General features: G+C 37.9%; 1 protein-coding gene across 1 annotated transcript; it reads left to right on the top strand.

Annotated features, from left to right (window-relative positions):
• On the top strand, positions 1–25,568 carry rpap1 (RNA polymerase II associated protein 1). The gene is made up of 27 exons (XM_030127353.1): positions 1–238; positions 1,003–1,220; positions 1,416–1,564; positions 1,730–1,822; positions 3,591–3,756; positions 5,893–6,057; positions 6,206–6,436; positions 8,858–8,973; positions 9,056–9,154; positions 10,923–11,024; positions 11,823–11,990; positions 12,105–12,284; positions 12,400–12,534; positions 13,258–13,428; positions 15,249–15,406; positions 15,493–15,663; positions 15,801–15,996; positions 17,795–17,904; positions 18,091–18,277; positions 18,434–18,580; positions 18,716–18,858; positions 19,134–19,566; positions 20,641–20,759; positions 20,845–21,076; positions 23,040–23,216; positions 23,830–23,886; positions 25,114–25,568. Exons 2-27 carry the CDS (start codon positions 1,007–1,009, stop codon positions 25,261–25,263), a joined length of 4,269 nt encoding a protein of 1,422 aa, XP_029983213.1. The 5' UTR covers positions 1–238; positions 1,003–1,006; the 3' UTR covers positions 25,264–25,568.
• The last annotated feature ends 265 nt before the right edge of the window (positions 25,569–25,833 follow it).

Here is a 25,833-nt window from a genome sequence, read left to right as displayed (position 1 = left end):
CTCATGTGAACTTACAGACCATAAAGGCAGGCTAGCTAACACTGCCATCAACACTTAAATACCTTTGTATGCAAAAGTTTTCTTTATCGCATTTTTAATTGTAAAAAAACTAAAACTGAGGAAATTAATTTGTAGCTAATGTGAAGATAGCTAGTTAGCTTAACTCGTAGCTACGCTCATATACTGTTGTCGGATGTGAACTTCTACACTACAGTTACACGTGAAAACGCCAACGAAGGTTTGGAGAATTAATTTCGTTAATAAGTGTTAGGTAGTTTAAGTTCGACGCGTTTGTCTTCTGAATATTATTTTAATATATTAGCCATGCTAACAAAGTCCGTCCTGAAGTCGTAAACAGAACCGTACAGTCGTAAATCTATCTTACATTTTGTTGTTTTAAATCTGATACTCTGAGGTATCACTTAAATAAGGAAAAGTATGCAGTAAAAACAAACTTAACGCATTAAAGCACACCCTTTTTATGTCCTCAAATGTCGCTTCTTTACACCAGTGACAGTTTAGTAGGGCTGTAGCGAATTATTGTTTCCATTGAAGCTCTGTTGGTTATAACATGGGTATAAAATGTTCCCAAACGACATCTTCAGGTGTCTTGTTTTGGTCTGAAGGCTAAACATATTTAGTTTACTGTCACAGAGGAGGAAATGATATAGATTCAGAAAGCTGTTATCTTTATTTTTTATTTTATTTATTTGCACATCTTAAACAGCAAGAGAGAAAAAAAACAAAAACACAGCATTCAAACGAGTAACATCATTGTGCAGGAGAGGATAGAAGCCAAAAAAAGGCTTATGTGGATACCTCCCTGGAAATAAACTGAGGATATCTGTGGATTTTTACTCTCTTTCATAAAAAAACAGCTCAAACTGGTTATCACAATAGTTGGCAATTGCTCTAATAGCTGATAACTTGTCAATCATTGTGACTCTAGTCCTCTGTCTAACGCATGACTAACACTGTCTGGTGATTTTCTGGGTTTTCCAGAGGGATGTTGCGGAGACCCAAACCTACGGACTCAGAGGCAGATCTACTGAGAGAACAAGAGCAGTTTCTGACCTCTGGAGCTCAGTCTGCAGCCAGTGTGATCCGACGCCCCGACAAGAGGAGAGGAGAAGCAGAGGCAGCTGGAGAAGGAGAGGCAGCAGGAGATGGACAAAACACAGAAAATGGACAAACTCAGAGAGATGTGGTGTCCATGGAAGGTCAGAGATGAGGAAAGGATTCCTGACAGGCATCACTCCATGCTTGTGTTAATAATAACTGACATAAATCACACTTTAATTACCCTAATTTGCATCTATCTGTATGTAATCTGCTGATAATAGTGATACTTTATATGTGTGAGTGATGTTATGAACTCCAGAACTGCAAATGTAATGGTCGGCTGTTTGTTGTAGATCTTCCTGATCAGCTCCCTTCTCTGACACCTGCTCCACCTAAAAAGTCACGCTTTAAAGCCAATCGTGTCAAATTTGAGGATGAAGATGCTGCGGAGAGACTAGACAGACATGATACCCACATCAGTGCTGTTCTATCAAGAATCGTTGTAAGTACCTAATTCAAAACTGCATTGGTTTTCTCTCAAAACACATGCCTGAAGTTTGCAACTTATGTTTTGCTCTGCAGATATGCATAATTAATCCAAGATAAGTTTCATATATTATTTTTCAAACTGTTCACTCATGGATGTAACATTATTCTTTTTTTCAAGGAGAGAGATACAAGTTCTGTACCAATATCTCTACCAGTGTTTACTGGTCTGGCTTTCCCCCAAGTACACCATCGCTCTGAAGCCAGCACTCAGGTAAAAAGTTATGTGTTCATCCCTCTCACTGTGTTTATTTTCTCTCGAGTCCAAAAAACACCTTTGTTTTGTTTGTATGCCTTTAAATTTTTCCTAGTAAATGAAGATTAGCAGGACGAGATGAAAAATAAACCTTGTCTTTGAAAATGACGTAGTTTGATGTTCTTACATAAGTTCATTCATTATATAAACACGTAACAAAGCAACAAGGTAAACGCTTTAATTTGTTCAACATTTACTGACTCAATACATCTTCATTGCACCATATTCCACACTAGGATTGGTCTCTGTGTCAGTAGGATCAATCTGTTATGCTTATTGTCACGTGTGAAATGAGGCACAGTTGTGTATAGCTTGCAAGCAAAGGATGTTTTGCATGTAACTCTGGGGCTAGGCAACACATCAAATTAATTTGATTAGTTGAGGTTTTTCCTTTAGAGAATCATGAGAAATACTTAAAGGGTCATATTTTGTTAAACCCACTTTTATTAGTCTTTGGTTCATTTATTTGTGTATTTGGACCCTAACAGGTCATAAAGTTTGAATTTGAACCCTCCAGGTGCTGCAAAGCTATCTTTATATTCATTCCAGCACAAAAAATATCAAGTGGATTTCTACAACCCGTTTCAATTTCCGCTTAATTTCTTACATTTTATAACTAGTTGCATCACAACATTTGCACATATAAGGTCAAGACTTCCAACGAACATTTCTCTGAGTACAACATAATTGTTTCTCAGCAGCAGTGGTTGTAGTCCATACTGAAAATATGTCCAAACTTTGATCCAGTTACCTAAAATGTTCAGTTGTTGGTTGTATTAAAGAGCACAAATTGCTCAGCGGAACAGAAAGCATGGCCACCAACCTGGAGGGGGTGGGGCGTGAAATGGCTCATTTGGATTTAAAGGGCTGGCGCTCAAAACGACCGGTCTTGTGTCTTTAGTCAGAAATGGGGTTGAAGATGGACCTGTGGAGTTTAATTAATGAAGAATTCAGACCCAAGCAGAGCATTTACAGTTTATGTAGACCACAGGGAAATGTGTCAAAATCCATAATTCCATTTAAAAAAGCAAAATACCACTCCTTTAAATCACAAATTGAGATTATTCCTCTGTAGACCTTTCCATTAAAAATCCTCCATAACATTGAAAAAAAACAGAGATTAAATTTTTTAGCCACATCCCCCAGCTCTATGTAACAAACTGCATAGAAAATTTCCCACAACAGCCGGTTCTCTGCGACGCTATGGTTTTTAATATGATTTTTACACCTCATACTAGTGTCCTTATTTATACTTGTATCTATGTAGCACTGTCCTAATATGTCTCTATATTTAAAAGGTGCTGAATTTCATGCAATATCATCCTACAAGTGTTAGTGTTAGTAATTATAAATATAAACACTTTGTCCAAAAGTGTTAAGCAATGAGAACAACAGGTTTAAGATGAAGAGAATAAAGTATAAACACTATACATTTCAGAAAAAGTTAAAGATAGACCCAGACATTTACATTTAAATCAAATGCATTCTACCTTAATTTAATCCAAGTATCCAATCCAACTTTATTTGTAAAGCATTTTAAAACAATCACAGTGGACCAAAGTGCTGTACAAAAGAATAAATAAAAACCAAAATAAAACAATAAAATACAAGAATAGATTGTATTAAATTTTCAGCTCCTCATCTATCATCACATCTGTTTTGTCCACGATGGACTAAAAGATTGTGGTGTACATTCTTGTTCAAGTTAATTTTTCTTTATGAACAGGTGCCTTTGTCCTCCGGTGGCGGTGGAAAGAAGAGCATCTTTGCCCGTCAGATTGCAGCTCAGAGACTTAAAGAGGGAAAGATGCTGTTACACTGTGCACCTCGATCTGCTCAGAGCACTGAAGCCAGAGAGCAAGATGTCCCACCTGACACCACGATGGATGCAGGTCAGTTTGGGATTTAGTGATTTATTCCGAACATGCAATGGAAATTTAACATATATGCCAACAAGCAAAGCGTACATAATAATACAAATATCAACAATCATAACAATCTTAGACAGAAGAACAGCACAATAGTTCCGTTTACATGCCCGAAAAGTTTCGCTGGGCTTGTGATCATGAAAAGGCTTCAAGTGTATCCAGATGCAGTACACACATCCGTATTAGTCTGGTGTCTTTGAATATGAAAGAGATGGATCCTCTATGAACATTATCAGTATTTTGACCTTTACGAGGACGAAGTGGTTCAGAAAGTGTAAGAATGGATGGATGAATTATTACTTCAGTAAAATGTCATTACTCTTTATTTTATTGTTGGTCGGCCAGATGATCAATTAGATTAGTACTAAGTAAACATGAATTGTTTATTTATTCTGTGTATTATAGAGTTATTATTTTATAAGTTAATTATGGGTAGTGCTGATAATGTTTTTCCTCTTACCCCTTTAGTTTTTGCTTGATGCTCTTCAAATAGTTTTGTTTATTTGTTGTTGGCAAAAAACAACAAAGTGAATACTGTCGGCTCATATTATGGCATTCCAGCAACATTTTTCAGAGGCTTTACTTATTTTTTTTCTGTCTTTTATCTGCCGACTCCTGCAAATGTGCAACTCTCAACAGAGATGAAAGCAAGATAACTCACTCCTTAGCTACTTCCATCATCAGCTCTGGGGAAAAAACATTTTTAACTATTTGTTTCTATGTTTACCACCCCCAGGCAAGTAGACAAACCTGATAGTTGAGCTGTGAGGCTATGATGTTTGGTTGTTTTTTGTTCCTGAGTTTCTTTGTTTTTTTTGTGCGTGTGTTTTTTCTAGATTAGCTGCTTTATTCAGATAGTGAGATTTTATTTATCTTCTTCATACCTGGTTAAGTCTGTGTGGATGAGATGACGTTAAACCTCCTCCGGGTCCCTGGCCTAGTGCTAAAGATTGGAACGAGCAGAGTCCAAAACTGCAGGAAACCCTGGACTTTATGTAAATGAACAGATTAAATCAACTCATTAATCCTGCTTCATTGTTAAACTACTGAGAATTTCTTCCTTGGAGTTTTTATAGTGTTTTCTTCTATTTAAATGTACATGTTTGTAATCAGCCCTATTAATTATGTCTGAGCTTATGTGAACATTTATGTTACAAATATATTTTTGCTTTTATTTTAGCTTTAAATCTTTTCTTTCATATTTTTATGCATAAGTATGTTCAGTTGGTCCTTGTGTTATTTGCAAATGATTATTTTCATCTATGTATCTGATTATTTTTTTCTTTTTTATCATGTAACAAAACAAATTTGACAAAAACTTGTACACTCGTTCCTCATAAAAATGTCAATCAAAAAATATAAAAAACAACAGCCAACAATTCGTTAAAATGTTGCAAAAATAGCAATGTGGCCATGTGCGACAATCAAAATCACAAGAGCTTCTATTTCTAAAGGTAAAATGTGTTGCGATATCCTATTATAAATGCAGAATTGTGGTGCTCCTGCCTACAATTCAGTCACTAGACATAAAGTAACATGTATGATTGGTACAGATCGCCAGCAAACCTCATGAATTTTATGCTTTTTTTCTCGGTTAATGTGTCTAATTTTGTGGTGACATGAGCTGTCAATATCTTTAACTTAATATCTATATCATAATACTGGAAGTTCTCAGAGCACCTGTGTGTGTGTGTGTGTGTGTGTGTCTGTGTCTACACAGTTCTGAGAAATTGAGACATTTTTAATTTGCTAATATGGTACCTACAGTTGAGGATTAGTCCCATCTCCACATTAAATATCTCGGCAAGTTGATAGGATCAATATTTTGGGAGATATTCGTCATTTTGGAATGCAGTAGCCTTATAATCATGTTGCTCGGTTGACCGGAAGCGCAGTACCATGCTGCATGATGGGAAATGAAGTTAAAAACAGGAACGACACATTTACTAACCTCAGTCCCTAGATATCAGTATTAACATGACCCATGGTTCCCCCACAGGTCAACCTGCTTCCAAACTATTATTGGCCTAAGTTCTGCAATCTTCCTGATGTTATTTCAGTCTTTTTTCTTTTAACATGTTGCTCTTCTTTCCTCCTCAGACCCCAGCAGAGTCTCAGGCTCCAGGCTGGTTTCTGGTCAGGGACTTGGGGGCCCAGATAGCACAGGAGAGACCATGAAGATCCACAGGGAGAATGAGGAGAAGCTCCGGGCCATGTCTCAGTCTGAGATACTAGAAGAGCAGAAAAAACTCTTATCTCAGCTCGGTAGGAAATTATGTTGTCCACATTTATCCATGACAAGTATCTAACATGTAGAAATAAGTCATGACTGGTCATAGAAAGTGGCTTTTTCATTGAGTTTTCCTGTCTTGTTGGTACCACTTTGTGTAACACGGTAATTACTGCTTCACAGATCCTCGACTGGTGGACTTTGTTAGATCTCGTAAAGCTCAGAGTGTCCCATCCTCTGCTTCACCATCCAAACACCCTCAGGGCCAAAGCAGCAAGGAGAGTTTTCCTCATGATAATGTTAGCAGACAGTCAGAGCCCTCCGGTGCTGCTGGAGTTTTTCAAAAGCACCAAGATGAGGTGATGAAGGAGGAGGAAGAGGAAGAGGATCTGTCATCACCACCTGCTATGACGGGTATGATGGATTTATCTTCTCTATCCTGGCAGTCGCTTCTGCTGCTGCTGGACATGAAATTAAATGAACAGTGTTTTAAAGTTGAGTGGATGACTAAACTATACATTTACTTCACATCAGTCTTGCAGATTACCGCTTTTCCTTTCCCCTCTTTATCCCTTTTGTTGTTTTATCTTGGATCATTTTTCTTCCCCAGCCTCTTCCGTTTATTTCCTCACTCTAAAGGATCCATTCTCTAATTATATAACTAATGTGGGATGTTTCTGCTGCGCGGCTCAAATCCAGGCATAAAGCCGATCACTGGCTTCACTTTGCGTGATTAGCAGAAAGGCCAGACAGAGCCAGGAGTAGTCACTCTATGCAATTAAGTTACTGCAGATCATTCAGAGCAGACTCCCAGTATGAGAAAAGTGTTGCTAATGGATCATGTTGCACATTATTGCACCGGTTTCATTTTTCTAAAATACTAAAGGTGCGATTTGTAAAATTTTTTACTTTAAATTATTCCAAAAATACAGTTATAACATTATCAAATAGTGATAGTTTCTGTCGTTTCCAATCAAGTTATCCCTGTTTCATTTTGTAATAAGATCTTATGAGTCATTGTAGCCTCCAGTCCAACATGAGAATAAAAAGTAGCCCTGTTTAAAGTGTCTTCTGCTAACTGTTAATCAGTCATGTGGAAGGACAGTAAGCCTCTGAGAGGAACAGTCAACACAACAACAACCACAGCTCTTGCCAAGCGACAGTTATCATTCATCAAAGATGTAGATTTGGAGAAAGAAAGAGCACAGCAAGAAACAGAGGACTTTTATTTGGGGAAAAAACTGTCCTGTTACTCATAAACACAACACTATCTGTCAGGCATGAGGCTTTTTTCCTCCGCACTGTGTCTTAATTATTATTAAATTATTTATTAAGGCAAAAAAAGTAATAAAAATAGAAACTCACTTTTGCAATAAAAATGACATGCTGGTCCTCAAAAATGTGTTAAAAAGAAAACAAAAATATCACTAATTACAATTAAAAGTAATATATGAAATTTAAAAAATGGTTTTCAGCAATGGGGAAATATGCAGACATTTTAATAATGCAACGCTGACATTGTAAATAAACAGTTTTTAATGTCTCTCCTGGTAAAATACAAATAAAATAAAATATTAATTACAATCTCATAAAACCACTGAATCTGTTGTGTAATTATCCACCACAGACGCTTCAGCAAGATCTGAATCGTTTATTCAATTTCAGTTAGCTGCTATAATAAGAAAAAAGTTTTGAACATGAGCAGAAATCTTTTTAGGGATTTTTTCATTTACCAGTTTAGTAAAAAATGTAATTTTTTGGACATTACTTTTTATTTTTCAGTGCAAGTTTACTACAAGAAGGTGAAGAATGTTGCACTTAGAAAATATGAATATTGCTGTGATGTTGTTTCATGTGGAAATACCTTCATAGTCAAAGAAAAATAAGATTATGGGATTCAAATAAAAGATTAATTTATTTGACAGGGGCATAACAGTATAACTGCACTGTATTAACTAATTCAGAATCAGAATACTTAATTAATCCCAGGGTAAAATTATTGTGTGTTACAGTTGCTCCATTCAAGTATAATAAAAGTGGTAGGGAAGAAATTATCAATACAACAGAAAAAGAAAAATATATAAATACATATACATATATAAAGCTCTAAATATGCAAGCATATATATCTATAGCTCTGAATAAATGTATATAAACCAAATATACATATTAAAACACTTATTAAGATACAAAATTAGAACAGCAATTTGTACAATATGTAAGAAATATACATAATAAGTGTGCAAAAATATTGTTGTGTATAATTATGTGGTTATAAGGTGGAGTTAAACAGTCTGATGATTTCCCATGTCGTGTAGCCAAATGCTGAATTTCAACATGTAATGTAATGGTTTAACATCTTGAAAGTGTTAATACAGTCACAGAAAAAATTATTAGACCAATCAAAAGTCATTAAAAACAATGGTTTTGCAGTCAAGTACTTACTCCTGTGTGTATCACGTGACTAAAACAGACAGAAAATAAAACATGGAATGCCTAAAAGCACTGTTTTTGTCAGTGCAATGCCATAGCTATTGATGTAAGAACTGAAGTGATTTTGGTTATTATCAAGAAAACATGGAAAATGGTTAGATATCAGCTCTGAAATTAAACTCTTATGAGCTATTTTTGTTGTTATCATTATATTTGTCCAAGAAAATGTCCCTTCAGTTGTACCAGGCATTAAAATGAACAAGAAATTGAAGAAAACAAGGATGTTGTAATAATTTTTTCCATGACTGTATGTTGAAAGACTTAGAAGATGATGCTTACTAGGTGTACTGACCTTGCTCGGACAATTCAGAGTAGTTGTAGACTTACTTTTGTGTGAATGTAGAAAAAGATCTGCCGGTGAAGCCTCAGAAGGAGTGGGTCCACATGGATAAGGTGGAGCCGGAGAAGCTGGAGTGGATGAGAGACTTACCTGCACCTAGAAGAAAAGCAACTAAAATGGTAGGAACAGTCTGTAATTTAATGTGAACATGTGTCTGTTGAATGGGATGTGTGTTTAAGCTGTGGTTCTGTGTTCCGACAGGCCATGGAGGCCCGGTTTGATTTTGCAGGAATGTTAATCCCACCCACTGAAGATCTGCCCACTCACCTGGGTCTGCACCACCACGGACAGGAGCCTGAGGTCAGTCTAAGTAGTTTACTACTCTATAAAGGTTCAGTGTGTACTATTTAGTGACATCCTACGGCGAATACACCCACAAAAATTGAAACGAAACTTGCTACAGCCAGTTTCTTTTGTCAGGTCTGGGCTTTTTACTTGAAGCTGCTGTGTGTGATGTATTTTTTCAGTTGAGTAGGCAAAACATCGATGATTACCTTTCAGAATATTATAAATCAAGTAGTGTGACAGGAGACAAGACATCTGCATCCACTCCTTGGGTCTGTTTTCAGGCTGTAGAAAATCTGCAATTTTTTCAGACAGGTAGTGGGTTGAAATACATGATTAATTATTAAACTTCCTCTTCTGCCTAGATTCAGTCATGAGAGGGGCAGAAAATATAAGATTGTGGATTTTTTTTGCTCCTTTTCATTTGTAATATGGACATTTTGCTGACATGTAAAACCAGATTTTCTTTTTCTGCATCTTTCTTTTATTTTATGAATGAAATAAAAGAAATAAACTAAACAAGTGGTGCCGGGCACAACAAACCCCGCCCCTTGCACATATTGTAGCTTATTTTGGCATGGATCCAGCTGATGTCATCATGGCTATGCGTGTGGTGATGTCACCATACTAATTGCTTTTATATATGTGGCAAGTTTGAAGTAACTTGAAACAAAATTGATGTTTTTTATAGACAATTGAAATTTCACCCATTATAAGTAAATGGGACAAGAAAAAAGGGTTTAAAAATTTAGAAAAAATTACAACTTTAACTTACTATTCCCAAAACGTAATCACATCTATTCTGGGTCACTGGCAATCTATAAATCCAATTCGGTATGAATTCAACCAATAGTTTTGCTGCAACAGACATTTGAAATTTCGCCCATTATAATTGAATGGGGTGGGGGATTTTAAAAGTTCATAAAAAATTTGAACTTTGACCTACTGTTCCCAAAATGGAATCAGATCTATTCTTAGTCACTGGTAATCTATAAACTCAATTTGGTATGAATTCAACCAATAGTTTTGCTGCTAAAATCTTAACAAACAAAGAAACAAGTAAACTGAAGCAAAAACAATACCCCTTGCCTCCCCTTCAGGGGGGCAGAGTAACAAATTATTCTACTACTCTAAGCTTGTGAAAGTGGCTATACCTCCATAATGGAATGAAATGATGTCTTTGTATTTGGATTGTGCAGATACAGCTGAAGAGGGAAGTTGTGTTTTTCACCCTCTGCAGCTTTAGGGGGATATTGGCTCTGGTTCACACTTAAACAGAGTAGATGATGAAATTTACCTTAATGCTGACTCTCAACAAGAACAAGAGGAAGTAGATAAAAGTCTTAATTTTCATGTGATTATAATCTTACAAATATACAACATGAATGATGAATATTGTATTTCTTCACTGCTTTTACATCCTCCTTAATCATCCTAAACACACTGAACATTTAAGTAGACTTAGACTTAGATTTAGACAAACTTTATTGATCCACAAAGGAAATTACTTGGTCACAATAGCTCAGTTGCATTCAAAAACACTCTTGAAAAAACACTAGCGAAAAAAGTGAATGTGAAGAGATAAAAGCAATAAATAATATAAATAGAATACACTAATAAAGCAGAAAAACATATGCATATGTACAAATCTACAGGAAATGGAAGTAAATATACACTGTATACATACAGGTGTGAAAGTGACTAAGGTGCAGTAACGTGAATGTATGAGTTAAAGATGGGATTGTCAAAGTTTTTGATTTGTAACATTGAGTTTTCTCTGCAGCGGGCAGGATACTCTCTGCAGGAACTCTTTCTCCTTTCCCGGAGTCAAGTCATCCAGCAGAGGAGCCTGGCACTGAGCACTCTAGCAAACATCCTCGCCAAGGTACATAAACATAAACATTTTCACTGAAAGGAGAAGTGAGTCACAGATGTATAAGCAACAAACAAATCTTGAATCTGAACCTTCAAGCCTCAAGCAAGTGAATGAAGCTTGTTTTGTGTTCCCACTTGAAAGAATGGCCGAGGGCTTAACAGACTAGTCTCCCTTCTCCTCATTTTCATACCTACAGCATGTTCATGTTTTTCAGGGTTTGTTCTGGTGCTTGAAATCCTTGAAAATGCTCTAATTTCAGTGTTGTGTTTTCAAGGTCTGAAAAGTGCATGAATTTTAGTTTAAATGCTTGAAAGTGCTTGCAATTCTAACTCTTTGACGTGATTTATTTATTCATTTTTAATATTAACTCTGCCAGGTTAGATGGAAAGCCAAAGCTACTTACCGATGTGATACATTTTGAAAAATAAAACTTTATGTCAAAAAATAAAATTTACCAGGAGTTCTCAGGTCGACTCCAGGTACATGTTTATCTTAATCTTTGTCTCGATGTGAGTGTGCCTGAAGAATGCCAAGCAGCTTCCCTTTTTTTTGAATAAAACTTTGTGTTCTTCTTCAATTTCTAAACTGTTTGCAATTATGAAACATCATTTTAGATGTTTATAGCATATACATCATTGCAATAAAAATAATCATGAGTATATGTATTCCTGTAGATATGTATTTTACTCCAGTGATAAGGTGCTGTGCTTGAAAAATTTGAAAATGACCCTTAAAAGTGCTTGAATTTGACCTTGAAAAATGTATATGAACCCTGGTTTTTGTAGTCATTCTCTTTGTACCCTGTAGGCTCACAATGGCGAATACCAGTCAGCTCTGAAGGGTAACGTGATGTCCACTCTACTCGACGCCGGCCTCATCTTCCTGCTCCGCTTTGCGTTGGATGACAGCATAGAGGGAGTCATGTCTGCAGCCATGCATGCACTCAACACACTCCTTGTGTGCACAGAGGATGAAGTAAGATGGGAGTTATTCATAACACCTATCTGATAAGCATCAGCGTCATCAACATCATCTGTGTATAAATAGATGTCTAGGCCTTAGTGTTAATACATTTATTTTGCTTTTTAGGCGTGTTTGGACAGCACCTTCTCTTGGTTTCGTGGCATGGCCTCCTTTCCCCTGCTGCCTTGTGCTCAGGAGGAGGAAGATGAAGAAGATGAAGGACTGGGGGAAATCATGAAGATGACAGTCAAGGAGAAGGAAGAGAGGAAGAGTGATCATGATGTAGCCAGACAAGATGTCATAAAGGTAAATAAGTGCCTAGAAAAGCTAGATTTTTCAGATTTCAGATTTTTTTTATATATATATATTCACAAAGCTTTACAACTGACTCCATCTGACTAGCTTCTGTTTGGGATTTTAGGGGCTGTTAAAAATGAAACTGCTTCCAAGACTTCGTTACATCCTGGAGGTGGTCCGACCCTCTCCTCGAGTGGTCCAGGATATTCTGGAGGTCCTGACCCGTATCGCAAGGCACTCCTCCTCATCCGCAACTCAGGTAACAACACAACCCTGACCATAAACCAAACACTGTGTTCCCGCAGGGTCTTAGAAAGTCTTAAAAGTCTTGAATTTACAAATCTGCATTTATTACCTTAAAAAAGTTTTTAAAAGGTGTTAAATTTGATATGTCAGCCCTGCAATGAACTGGCGACATGTCTAGGGTGTACCCCGCCTTCACCCATAAGTAGCTGAGATAGGCTCCAGCGACCCCCGTGACCCTAGTGAGGATAACGCGGGTTCAGAAAATGAATGAATAAATTTGATATGGTAGGTCTTCAGTTATGTTGCCATGGATTTCTTCGCTGCACTGTGTTTAAGTGCGTCTGTTAAATGTCCAAGCTGCAATAAAAGTAATGTTAGTCGACTCAGTTCCACCCATTCCAACCCAACAATTTATACTGAAAATAGGAACCAATTATCGTTAACTTTGCAGCCCCTGCTGAGAAATTACTCAGAGCGATGACAATCAAGGTGTTGGAGTTAATAAATATATTTATCTAAATTCTAGGAATCACAAATTTTTGTCAGTATGGCCATGAAATAGGCTGTGACGTGGGCGTTAAATACTGTTCTAAGTAGTCTCAAAAAGTCTTAAATTTAACTTGTAGGAACCTTGCAAACAATATGCTTATATCCCAATATTTACACTGCAATCCTGCATCATTCCCTACATTTTAATCCTCAACAGATTTATTAAACACGTATTTTGTTCTATCAGGTGCTCGACTGCCCTCGTCTGTTGGAGGTGATAATGACAGAGTTCCTTCCCACCTCCTGGACGGCGCCAGCTTCACCCCTCCCTCACTCTGTTTATGGACTCCCGTTGGCCGGTGCCATGAAGCTGCTGAGAGTCTTGTCTACATCTGGCAGACACGCCTGTGCCAGACTAGTAAGTTCTGCTCATAAAAGCCAGTGTTTAAGATATATTTTTTATTTAACAGTTTGTTTTTGAGCTGTTTTTAATGCACGAGTGTCTGGTGTTGATTAGAAGTGGACAATACAGTCTATATGTCACTTTAAATCATATAACTATAGCATGATATTGTTCTGCAAACTCATAAAGAAATGGTTTATAATAGCCACACTCATATTGCAATCTTTGTTTTTCATTTAGAACATTGCACTTGCAAGACAAAATACATGTTACATTCCTTGTTGCTTTTGTGATTATTTTACCTTTGTGCACATTTCAGATTCTACTGCCTAAATGGTTTGACTTTTCATCCCTGTGTAATTTATTATCCTCATATTAGGGAGACAGTTTTGTCAGTGGTCAATAGCATTGTCTTCACAAATAAAAGAAGCAGTTTTCTTTGTTTTTCTCAGGTATTCATTATCATTTATGAAGATCTCAGTCTGCAAAGTTGTCATAAGAAATGTTTTCCCTTTTAGAGCAGGTGGCTCTGTTTTTGCAGCTCTAGCAGTGTCAAATCTGAAAGTGTGAAAATTAAAAATACATAAGGCATCTTCATCTTCTGAATTGTTTTATCCTCGAGAGTCGTGGGGGTGCTGACGCCTATTCTAACTACCTATGGGCGTAGGCAGGGTGCACCCTGGACGTCTCACCAGATCATCGCAGAGCTTACCTAAGACATAATTCTTATTATTTTCCATTTGTGTAAGTTTCTCATAAATCCCCATAAATCCTACAGACAAGTCCTTTTCATATTTGCTGCACATTTTTGACAACTTTGGAACAGACTTTTGATATAGTGTTGAACAAAGTGGTTTGCAGAGAATGTGTCCAATATTTAATCTGTGGCCAGTGGATGAAAGGATTGGCTAAAATCTATGCTCGTGTTCACTTCTCCTGTTGGATTTAATAGATTCGGGACTTAATGCCAGCCTCCAAAAGGGGCAGTGGCCAAAGTCATTTGACACAGATGTGATAAATGACTCTGACTCAGCCGCCTCATTGCTGAAGTCTTTGCTCATACCTTGTGAGGCAGCTCGATTCACAAGATCATATGAGCATCCCTGACCTGATTCGCTCATTAGAAACTAGATAACAGTTGAACTGAATGCCCAAGTCATAGTAATACTCCAATAAACAAATGAGTGCCAAACTGTCTCTCACTGAATGTTAAATTCAAAGTAATTAATCTGTACATTTGGGAACTAAACATCAAAATAATCATTGAAAACCCATGTTGTTCCAGGTACAAGTTTAATTTTTTTTAGCTAAAAACTTTCCCCTTAACCCTTAAAGGCCTATAACTATTTATGGGGTGTCTCCCAAATTATTATTATTAATATTATTAACATTTAAGTAATTTATTACAGTTTACTTTACTATCAACCTCTACATTTTGCATATTTTAGTGAAAATCCATTATCCTCCAACATTTAATATAGTGATTATGCAGATAAAAATGTGCAGTTTATTATATCAAAACAGAAAACTGAATAAAAAACACATTACAACACATCAGTAGATGGTTTTGGTCGCAAGTGGATGTTTAGTTCTTTGAGGGTTAAGTAGCCTCATATTAACCATCAGCCTTTATCGTGTTTTACTGACACTGAAAACTTGTAAAACATCCTGTCTGTGTCTTTCTCTAATGTCAGGCTTTTAATGAATTACATTAACATTTTGTACCTTCCCATGTGCAAGATTTAGAAAATCAGATTTTAGAAAAACAGGCCCAGTTTTTGCATCCTATTTTGTAAAAAAAAGTGCTATATTTTCCATTTTCCTTTTGTTCACAGTTAAACTCTGTGGGAGCGAGGGAGCGTCTGTCTCGTCTGCTGAGTGTGGATCCCAGTGAGCTGCTGCTGGAGCCCACAGAGGCCCTCAGAATCACCACTGAGGCTTACAGACTGTGGGCTGTGGCAGCAGGCTATGGACAGGCCTGCCAGCTGTACATGTAGGTTCACACTTTAAAGTAGCAATAGCTACTTTTGATCACTAGATGGCACTAGATGTGTGAAAATACGTATTGGCTTGTTCCAGAGACCTGTATCCGGCCTTAGTGAAGGAGCTGCAGTCTGTCCATCGAGTCCTGGCTCCGTCACATCCTCTGGTGCCTCTGCAGCTCCAGCGGGTCTTGGCCCTGCTCTCTCTGCTCACCCAGGTCACACACACCGCTGGCTGCCACCAAGAGCTCCAGGCTGGCATGGTCAGGTACAGATAAGAGCTGGGAATACTTTAATGACACCAGGCTGCTGCATGATGTGTCCGAAGGCCCATCTGTGAAAACCATGAAGCCAACATTAACTGCAAAAGTTAACTTTAATACCTTTTTTTGTTGTTTGCTGTAGCTCTCAGGGAGACGAGTGCCCTCCTCCGCCACCGGTGTCGTGGGGTCATGTGACTGGGCTACAGGCCTCGTTATTGGCTCATCTGAAGGGCTTTGTGAAAAGTCTTGATTGTCCAGATCAGAAAGAGAGCAGCCTGACTCTGATACCAGCTTACCTGGTCTACTTGGAGGCTTACTACCATCAGCTCTCCAAACAGGTACAGCTTCTTACTCATCTTCACAGGATCATACTCACTGACTGGAGTAGACTTTTGGAAATTTTGACACATAGTGATGGTTTTCATAGTAAATCTGCTGTTATGTGCCTAACATCAAGGCTGTAAATGAAAACATAACAAGGAACATTTCCAGAATATCTTGAGTAATAAAGTACTGTAGAAATGACTCTTAAAAGGGTCATATTTTGCTAAACTTCCTTTTATTAGTCTTTGGTACATTGATTTGTGTATTTGGACCCTAATAGGTTAAAAAGTTTGAATTTGAACCCTTCAGGTGCTGCAAAGCATATAAGGTCAAGACTTCTGATGAACCTTTTTCTGAGTACGCCACAATTGTTTGTCAGCAGCAGCAGTTGTAGTCCATACTGAAAATATGTCCAAACTTTGAGCCAATTACCTAAAATGTTCAGTTGTTGATTGAATGGGACAGAGCAGCACAGTCAGCAACCTGGAGGGGGTGGGGCCTTAAGTGGCTCATGTGCATTTAAAGGCCCAGCGCTCAAAACAACCTTTCTGGTGTCATTACTCAGAAATAGGGTTGAAGATGGACCTGTGGAGTTGAGTTAATGAAGAATTCAGACCCAAGCATAGCATTTACAGTTTATGTAGACCACAGGGAAATATTTTAAAATGCATAATTCCAATTTTTTTTTTTTTTTTTTAAAAAAAAAAAAGCAAAATATCACTCCTTTAAAGCTTGGTAATGTCAGCATTTTGCGGTTCAGGTTCAGAAACAGGTGTTTGGTTAGATGCTTTAACCCCTAAAAAGACCTTAAACCTTTTTCAGCAACTTCCAAATGAATTTTTCTCTCCAATTATCCTTTTCTAAGTGATTTATCTCCATTTATTATATTATCCTCTGCATGCTACAGTGAAAATCAGGTAATTTCTCGTATTTAATGTACTGACCATGTAGATGTTCATAGAAGCTCAGAGGTAATTGTTTTTGTTTCTGTATAATAACCTTTAAATTAAGGAAAACTCACTTGTTCATCAAAATAAATCATTAACTGAACATTAAAACAAGCATCTACAGTCAGAACATACATGGATGTTAATGGTGAATCACTGTTGCTGTAAATGACAGTGTTTTCATGTTTACTATTGAGCCTCTGAATGTCCAAATGGGTCATATCTAATGTTGCTAAAAAGCTAAGAAACTGCATTTTACTCAAATTATTTACATGTATCAATATTGATAATGGTTCAACAGTTATTAAACATTTTGGATTTATAAATGCTTTTTGTCACCAGTGGCTTTATAAGTCTATGAAGGTCAATAAGGACTGTAGTTGACACAACTTCAATAGGCTTTAATGTTTTTATGATATGTTTTATGATAGGAAATGCATAAATAGACCTACTAGTAACGCAAAGTATTTTTAGCATCTGAAATTATCATACAAGTTGGAATCTTGATGGCAGTGTCATTGAAGTCATGGAACTATACTCTGTTTACAGCCTACCATCTCACATTTGTAGATTAAAAAGTATTTTCATAGGGGAAATTCTCTCACTGAACAAAATGTGTTAAGTGCCATAACCTTTTGTTACCATGGAGCTTAATTTCTGCAGTAATACGATATCAGTGAAAATACCTCGTTTAGTGGGTCAGGGAGTCAGGGAATGGGCTGCTTCTGATTTTCAGATTTGCCTACAAAAATACACCACAGCACTAGGTTTTAACTAAACTGTATTCTGTTAAATACCTCAAACAGATGAGGTTTGTAAAGGCAAATACTCCACATAGTTACAATAATGTACTAATCTTCTGCAGAACTGTTTCAAACCAGTGGAAACTCTTCAGGAGCTGGAGCTGCTGACATCTGACATCCTCCTCCCACTGCTGTCACACAGCGCAGTGCAAAGCCTGATAAAGAACCTCAAGTACGTTAGATTTGCTTAATTTATTTGTCACATGACACAACTCAAGTCAAAATGTGTAGAGACAGAATGCATTTACCTTTTACTACTTTTCTCCCTCAATGAAATGTGTGTAAGACCTGAAAGATGATGATCACTGTTTGGTTTTTGTTCATTTCTGGAGTTATTAGGTGCTTTTTATTCCACCAGGTCTACCTCAGTAGTATGTAATATCCAGTCCAGTCCAGAAACCACTCCCAGCCTCCCGGGTTTGGCCTGTCCGGGGTGGAGGGACCGTCTGGGACTGGCTGCCCCTTGCTCCCCTTTTCCTCTTCTGACTGGCCTCGGGCTTCTCCTGGAAACAATCACAGGCATCCATAAAGGTCTCAGCCACAAGGTAGGAATCTTTTAGAATGAAAGGGTTTACTCATCTAGATGAAAGCTCTATTCACAGAGGAGGAACTAATGAGTAAAATTGGATTTGGCCAAATGAAAAACCTGTCACTTAGCAATTATCCACTTTTCTTTGTCTGGCTTTTGTTACTGTCTACAGTTTACAGGGCTCCTCCTTTCTGAGCCTGTGATTGGCTACTTACGGAGCTGCAGTCAGGCCACGCCCACATTGTCTCACACCAGAGCCTGGCTCCTCCAGCACGAACACCACCTCCTCTACCTGTTGCTCCGTCTGGCTCACAGACTGGTATGATGTGACTTTAATCCTCCCAGAAGACACTGTTTTACATCTGAGCATTTTCTCAGATTCACATAAAGTCATAGGGAAACACAGCTACAGACTGCTCTCTCTTCCTCCTCCTCATCATTTTCATTTCCTCAGGTTCCCATTGAACCAGATGTAGTGAAGCACGCCTCTCTGTACCACCAGTCGGCACTGGTCCTGTTGCCATGGTTATTACCAGGAAGTGAATATCTGGCACATGAGCTGCTTTCCACCATTATCTTCAACAAGGACTTTATATCGTGAGAGTGCTTTTAATTAAAGTGTCTGTTGAGGATTAAGTAGATATATGATAGAAAAATATGATCAACAAGACTGTGGGTTGTCATGTCCATTCATGCTTTTAAAATAATCATGTAGGTCTTTGCTTTGGGTTATAAATGTAATCTCTTTATACTAGTTAAACTAAAAAATAAAACACATCTGTAAATTATCCTCATCCACCAGTTGTGATGTTGACTCATTGCAGGCTTTTTGTTTTTGCGGTGTTTAGTTCCTGTTTCTGTTCATCTTTCAGTGAAGGCCACAGTGGAGGACCCGAGGCTGTAGAACTGGGCGAACTAAAGCTCCATGAGGACTCGCACCACCGCGCCTCCCCCTCCCTACAGACTGTGGGCGCCCTCCTCAGAGAAGCCTGCGTCCAGCTGCCGTCCATCCGCGGCTGCTTCCTGACCCATCTGGCCCATTTGGAGTCTTCTGTCCTGGTGTCTCGAGATTCCCTCCTGAGTCGAAACCCGTGGATCAAATCCCATCTCCTCCCAGAGCTCACCGGCCCTACCCTGCCCTCCGACTGGCCTTACCTCCCCCTCGTCAGTCTCTATGAGCGGACAGGGGTGTCAGACGGCGGCGGGCTGGCGGTGGAGGAGCTTCCGGTGGGGGCTCTGCAGGCCGTGACCCACTGTCTCCAGTGGTTGCTGCTGCTCGAGGTCTGGAGGGAAGAAGCACTAAAGGTATGAAGATCAGAGAACGACCTCCTTCTGATGAAACCAAGGCTATTATTGAAAGTGAACAAGATAACAAAAGGTGTGACAACAGTATGTTAATTCACTGAAATTAAAATTGAATCAAAGCAAAATAGAAACAAAAAATGATTTAAAATGCAGAAGGCAGCAGAATATCATGTGTCTGTTACATGAGAAAGCACAGATGCCTTTTGGGATTACTTTGAAGATAGATGGACTTTAGATGAGGCAGGGCACCTTGAAGTGAAAGGTGATAATATATGTTGAACATTTCTCAGGGGTAAAAGACCCATGGATCGAATATTCCTTTTGAAAAGTTTGTAGAAAACTCACCAGTGTTTCCTGTAGAGTTAGAATCTGTCTGTGGTGGGGTCACAGAGTTAGGGCGTCATTCTTCTGAGAGTGTTGGATTATGGGTTATTAGTATTACTTTACAAGTGAGTTTGTTTAAATCTGTTTATTGTGATTATTTAAAGTCTGTTAGCAATAAAAGCCTTTGCTTAGCCTGTTTTAACCTTCTGACCTTTGTATAAATCTCGCTGCTATATCAAAATTCAAACTACAGTCATGGAAAAATTAGTAGACCATCAAAAGTCATCAAAACAATGGTTATGCAGTCAAGTACTAACTCCTGTGTGTATCATGTGACTAAAACAGACAGAAAAGAAAACATGGAAGGCCTAAAAGCGCTGTTTTTGGCAGTACAATGCCACAGCTATTGATGTAAGAACTGAAGTGATTTTGGTTATTATCAAGAAAACATGGAAAATGGATAGATATCGGCTCTGAAATTAAATTCTTATGGGCTATTTTTGTTGTTTTCATTATATTTGTCCAAACAAATGTACCTTTAGGTGTACCAGGCATTGAAATGAACTAGAAATTGAAGAAAACAAGGGGGGGTCTAATATTTTTTTCCACTGCTGTAGTTCATATCATGTTTAGCTGCAGATATGATGAAAGTTACAGTTTATATGAACAGGTTATAGACATTTGGAAAACTATTACACAGATTTTATTTACTGTATTCTATATAATAATCAACCTCTTGTCATGTTCTAGGTGGTGCTTCCTGTTGCCAAATTCGCCCGCCTGTCCTGTGTGTTCCTCTGTTCCAGTGATTTGTTTTTGGAGAGACCTGTTCAGAGACTGACCTGGGGTCTGTTCAGGCTGCTGACCAGGTCTGAGGAAACGCTTATACAGCGAAACCTGAGAATAGAGAATGATGTGCAGGAAGTTGAATAACCAAGAGTCTACTGTTTACAGGAAATCCAGGCTGGACTCTTTAGACCTGAATGCTCCCCCTCCAGGTCTGGCCTCCTTTCAGGACTTATACTCTGCCCTCCTGGCCCAGTATGAAGCTGTGTCTTTTGGAGACCGTCTGTTTGGCTGCTGGGTCTTGCTGCCTCTGCAGAGGAGGTACAGTGCAGCCATGAGGCTCGCTGTGTTTGGAGAACATGTAGGGATGCTGAGATCGCTGGGGGTCACTCTGCAGCAGGTAATGATACGCTAATAGAGAAGTATTACTCCGATACAAGCTTCCCACCATCCTGACCTTCTACAGCAGGGGTGTCAAACGTGTGCCGGGGGCCAAAACCAGCCCGCCAAAGGGTCCAATCTGGTCCATGGGATGAATTTGTGAAAAGAAAAATTACACTGAAGATAATAATAGTCAAGTGGATCAGACCAATAAAATAATAAAATAGTACGTAATAAAATAATAGCAAAATAATATATATATAATGACAACAGTGAGAGGGTATTGTGAAAAATGTAAAAGTAAAACTGTTATTAGTTCACCACTCAACATAAGAGACTCACAATCATATGCCTCCTTCAAATCACAACTTAAACATTGGATAAAGGAAAACTAAGCCTGTGACCATCAGTAGATTGTCCTCACTGTGTTGTTCTGTGTGTTTTTATGATGTTTTGTCTTTTGTCAACTGTCTGTCTTGTCACCTGCCGAGGGACTACAAATGGAAATTAGCACTGCTGCTACAATCTGGCATATTTACAGCTGCAGTTGTTGTAGATGTTCATTAATATGCACTGTCCCTAATAAATAAATAAATATTAAATGTTTTGTGCCATTTTACATCCACTGTGATATGTAAATTATAATGTTTGTGTAAATGAGAAGCCAAGACATAATATTACTTTCTTGTGCTAAATCAAAAGAGAAAAATACAATTCTTTCTTTTTTTTTATAGGCTATTATGTTATTATTTCACTGGTCCCCCCCATTTGAGATCATATTGGGGTGAATATGGCTCCTGAACTAAAATGAGCTTGACACCGCTGTTCTGCTGCAAGGTCTGGTGGGGCTATTACCAGTTTGTAGTCCTTTAACTTATGTAATAACAACTGGTTTTCTTTTCCATAAACTAGAGAACCATCATAGGGTCATGTCTTTACATCATACATCATCATACCGTGTCACCAACAATAACATCCACACAAATAAATGACAGCGCTCTTTCAACTGTGGTCCCAGGAGCACTGAGCCCATAAAATGAATATTCATCACTTGATCTAGGACATAAATCTGGTCCAGGAAGGAAACTTGACACATTTCTTTTCTTTTATCCACAAAATTCACTCTGTTAAAGACAAAAATGGGAATAATTAATCCATTTTTCGTTGTACAAAACAAATGTGTTACACAAAATATTTCACCAAAAGAAATGCTGCTCTTTATCTCATAATGCTCATAATGTTTTTTTTTCTCTAGTTTGTTTGTTTTTTTCCAAACATTTTCTATTGAGCAATGATTTTACATACAGAATCAGTTAAATATTCAGGGCTCATTTTTCATAGTTACAGAATTGTGCATACAGTATTGAGTACATTTAAGTTTGGATATAATTTTAAGCACACGAATTATGTTTCTTTAAAAAAAAAAGATTAAAAAAAATACCACAACATAGGTAGAACAATAGATTAATACAAATCAGAACAGTTGGTTGACAAACCCCCCCCTCACACACCCCCACCAGTGGGGACCTCTCGCTCTTTGACTTATATTTTGTTTTTAGATATGTATTGCTATATCAGATTTATAGCTACAAGATATGATATAAAGGGGTTCCAGGTCTTTTTCTTTACTTTTTGACTGAAATACCTAATTGCAAATTTGTTCCCCGTAGGAACCAACCTCAGTGTTTATTTAAGATTTAGGTCCTTGGATGCCTTGTGTTTTTCATGAAAAATGCTTAGAAAACAATTTATAAACTTAGTATTTGAAGTGACAGTTGGAAGTTCCTACTTAGTTTTCACACAGTAATTAAATAAAGTGCTGCTCGTTTACTTAAAGGTCATGAATTGCTGTGAAAATCATATTGAAAAGAAAAGTCACAGAAAGTTTACTGTCTGTAAAAGTGTGTTTCTATCTCTGTTCTATTCTTTGATAATATCACAGCTGATACAGTTTTGTCTTCTCTGTCTCTGCTTGTCTCTAGCTGTCCATTCCCATCGAACGGTTCACCTCTCCCCCTGAAGACTCCCTCCCTCTGCTGCGTCTCTACTTCCGTTCTTTGGTAACGGGCTCTCTAAAACGCCACTGGTGTCCCGTCTTGTACATCGTCGCCCTCTCCCACGTCAACGCCTTCATCTTCTCTCAAGATGCAGCAGCGCAGGTATGGCACGCACATGTTGGAAATTCAGAAAAGATGAAAATATGCCATCCCTCTCAACAGTGGGAGCTTTTCTCTGATTTATGGAAAGCTCCCCAAAGGCTATGAAGCCCCTTTTGAATTATCTGATATTGTATTCATGTTGAGATTGTGATTGTTTTTTAATCCACCACATGAAAAGTTAAACCTACGGCGAACTGCCACATATGTAATGACTTAGTAAATCCAGAAGGTGCTGCATCTGCACCGAAGACAAGAGTGGATTTGTTGGAAGTACTTAGTGATTTTATGGGGATTTAAGCTCATTTTCTGTTAAACTTAAGCTAATCCAAGTCTTAAAAACTAGTTTACTACCATTGTTTCACAGTGCACTCCACAGCTGTGATAGTAAAACTCTGGATATTTCTGGTTCACATGCAAGGATATAAATATAGGATATATATTGGGAATTATAGGAATATAGGAATATAAATAAAGGATATAAAAAAAAATACATGAAGCAACTCATTTTATTCTTGGGAGGCTGTAACACATTGATGTATGCAGGTGAAGAGTATACTGCATCAGAATGGTACATCAATTGGTGTTTGATCTTTAATCCTCTCATTCCTTGCAGGAGGTTGAAGCAGCTCGGCACAGTATGTTGTGGAAAATCTACTATCTGACCGATGAGGTACTCCTCTTCCTCTTGAATTTTGCATTCACTTTTGTTTCACCCTCTGTCTCCACTCTGATGTTCTACGTTCATTGATCGTACAATGAATTCTCGTCTGTTGCTATTCATGTAATTTTTAGATCGTGTTTTCCACCGTCTTCTCCACATTCCTGTTTTTCGCTTTTTGATGTTTCTGATTTATTGACCAAAGTTCAAGTTACTTTCATCCTGATGTTTTACCCTTGAGAAAGTTTTCATCCGTTAGTATTTTACTGTCAGATCAAGGTCAGACAAATGCATTTTTTTTTAAAGGCAGATAGTTTGGAGGAGAGAAATGCTGATTTAGCCAATATCAATAATTTAGACTGTAGATTTGCTTGATCAAAATAAGTCTTCATACTGTTGAATATCCTAATGTGTTGCCTTCAAACAAGGGAACATGAATCTCAAAAACAAATCAGTTGTTCTACTTAAGGATAGTCTGGCTTTTGCTGGCACAAAATACATGCAAATGAGGAGGCTGATCTCATGAAATCGCGTTGTATGTCACACCAGTTCTTATAGCATTTGGCATGCTGTATGTACTCATTTTTAACCTTTCACGTGTTATTCAACAACATTTGATCGTGTGTAAATTTACACCAAGATCTCCGGTTTACATATCCCTAACCCTGACCCTCAGTGAGTGGTATTTGATGCAGTGTGAACACACAGAAAGCTTATAATTAGGGATGTCCCGATTCAATCTAAAAATCAGTATCGGCTGCCAATCTGGTGTTTCTTAGAAGATTGGATCAGATTTAGTTACAAGATCAGGCTGATCTGGACAGAGGCAGAAAAGCCAGGTGTTGATTACTGCACAAAGTGAGAATTTATTTTCCTCGGTAAGGATATGTACAGTCAGTCCAGCTTGGATTTACAAGGCTGACAATTAATACTGAACAAACAAGAACTCAAACTATGAATTATGAAAGAGCTGCAGCATCTGAAACCGACCACAATGAACATTTGAAAGATAAACGGTACCACAGTGCTTCAGTTTCAGCTTCACCGTTTGTCATGTCTTTTATGGATTGTGATTGTCTCTCTCAACTCACCATATATTTTTTATCAGTATTATTATTTTTTTTTATCATCAATTACTAGAAATTTCAGGTGACCCCCATTTGAATTCCAGGCGACCCCATGTGGGGTCCCAACCCCAAGGTTGAAATATCATTGCTTTACTCTTTGTCTCTGCTCCAGGTTTTGAGGAACCACCTGTTGCTATTCCGTCTTCCTCAACAGCACTCAGAGTCTGAGTTTGACACTTACGAACAGTTGCCTCCCATCAGGGCGAAGCGTTTGGAAAACGTCCTAAAACTGCAGGACAACAGTGATGACAAAGGAGACTGAACAGATTCAGCGATAGTGAACTAAAAGGAGAGATATGAGTTCAAATGGAGGATGGACAAACAGCTGTCTCATTTAGATGGACCAACATAGCCACAGTGTGGCCTCTGTTCTTTGTGGAAATCCAACCTGTGATTGTCAATAAAACTTCTCGTTTAGGATTTACAGCTTGTTTTTAGTGTAAGAAAGGTCTTTAGATGCAGGGCATCACTGGAAACAATTGAAAAGTCTGTTTAATCCTTTTTTTTTTTTTTGGTTTTGTCTAAACCATAAAACCAAAGGTTAAACACAAATGTTAAAAAATTAATAACAGATGCAGTGGGAAATGAATCCCACAGAACTTTCCTCTAAGCAAATGGAAGGAATTAAATGTTTTCCTTATGAATCCTGCACTTGCCACAGTTACTGTGTTTGCTGTGCTTGAAAAACACCCCAGGACATTTGTTGGCAACTCAAAGACAAACGTCACATTTACAAGTGCCTGTAAATGTTGTTTTGTGAATTAAATATGATTCACACCATAATGATGTGGAGCAACATTTGTTGAAAATTACCAGAACACTTTAATAACCA

This window comes from Sphaeramia orbicularis, chromosome 22, assembly GCF_902148855.1.
Source record: "Sphaeramia orbicularis chromosome 22, fSphaOr1.1, whole genome shotgun sequence".
NCBI lineage: Eukaryota > Metazoa > Chordata > Actinopteri > Kurtiformes > Apogonidae > Sphaeramia > Sphaeramia orbicularis.
Note: the sequence above shows the minus strand (reverse complement) of the source record. Positions and strands in the feature narration are given on the sequence as shown.

Coding starts and splice junctions, on each gene's coding strand:
- rpap1 (XM_030127353.1), top strand. CDS start 1,007: ATGTTGCGGAGACCCAAACCTACGGACTCAGAGGCAGATCTACTGAGA. Junction 12,535..13,257: donor CCTCCTCATCCGCAACTCAG/GTAACAACACAA, acceptor TTGTTCTATCAG/GTGCTCGACTGCCCTCGTCT. Junction 15,407..15,492: donor CAGGCCTGCCAGCTGTACAT/GTAGGTTCACAC, acceptor GGCTTGTTCCAG/AGACCTGTATCCGGCCTTAG.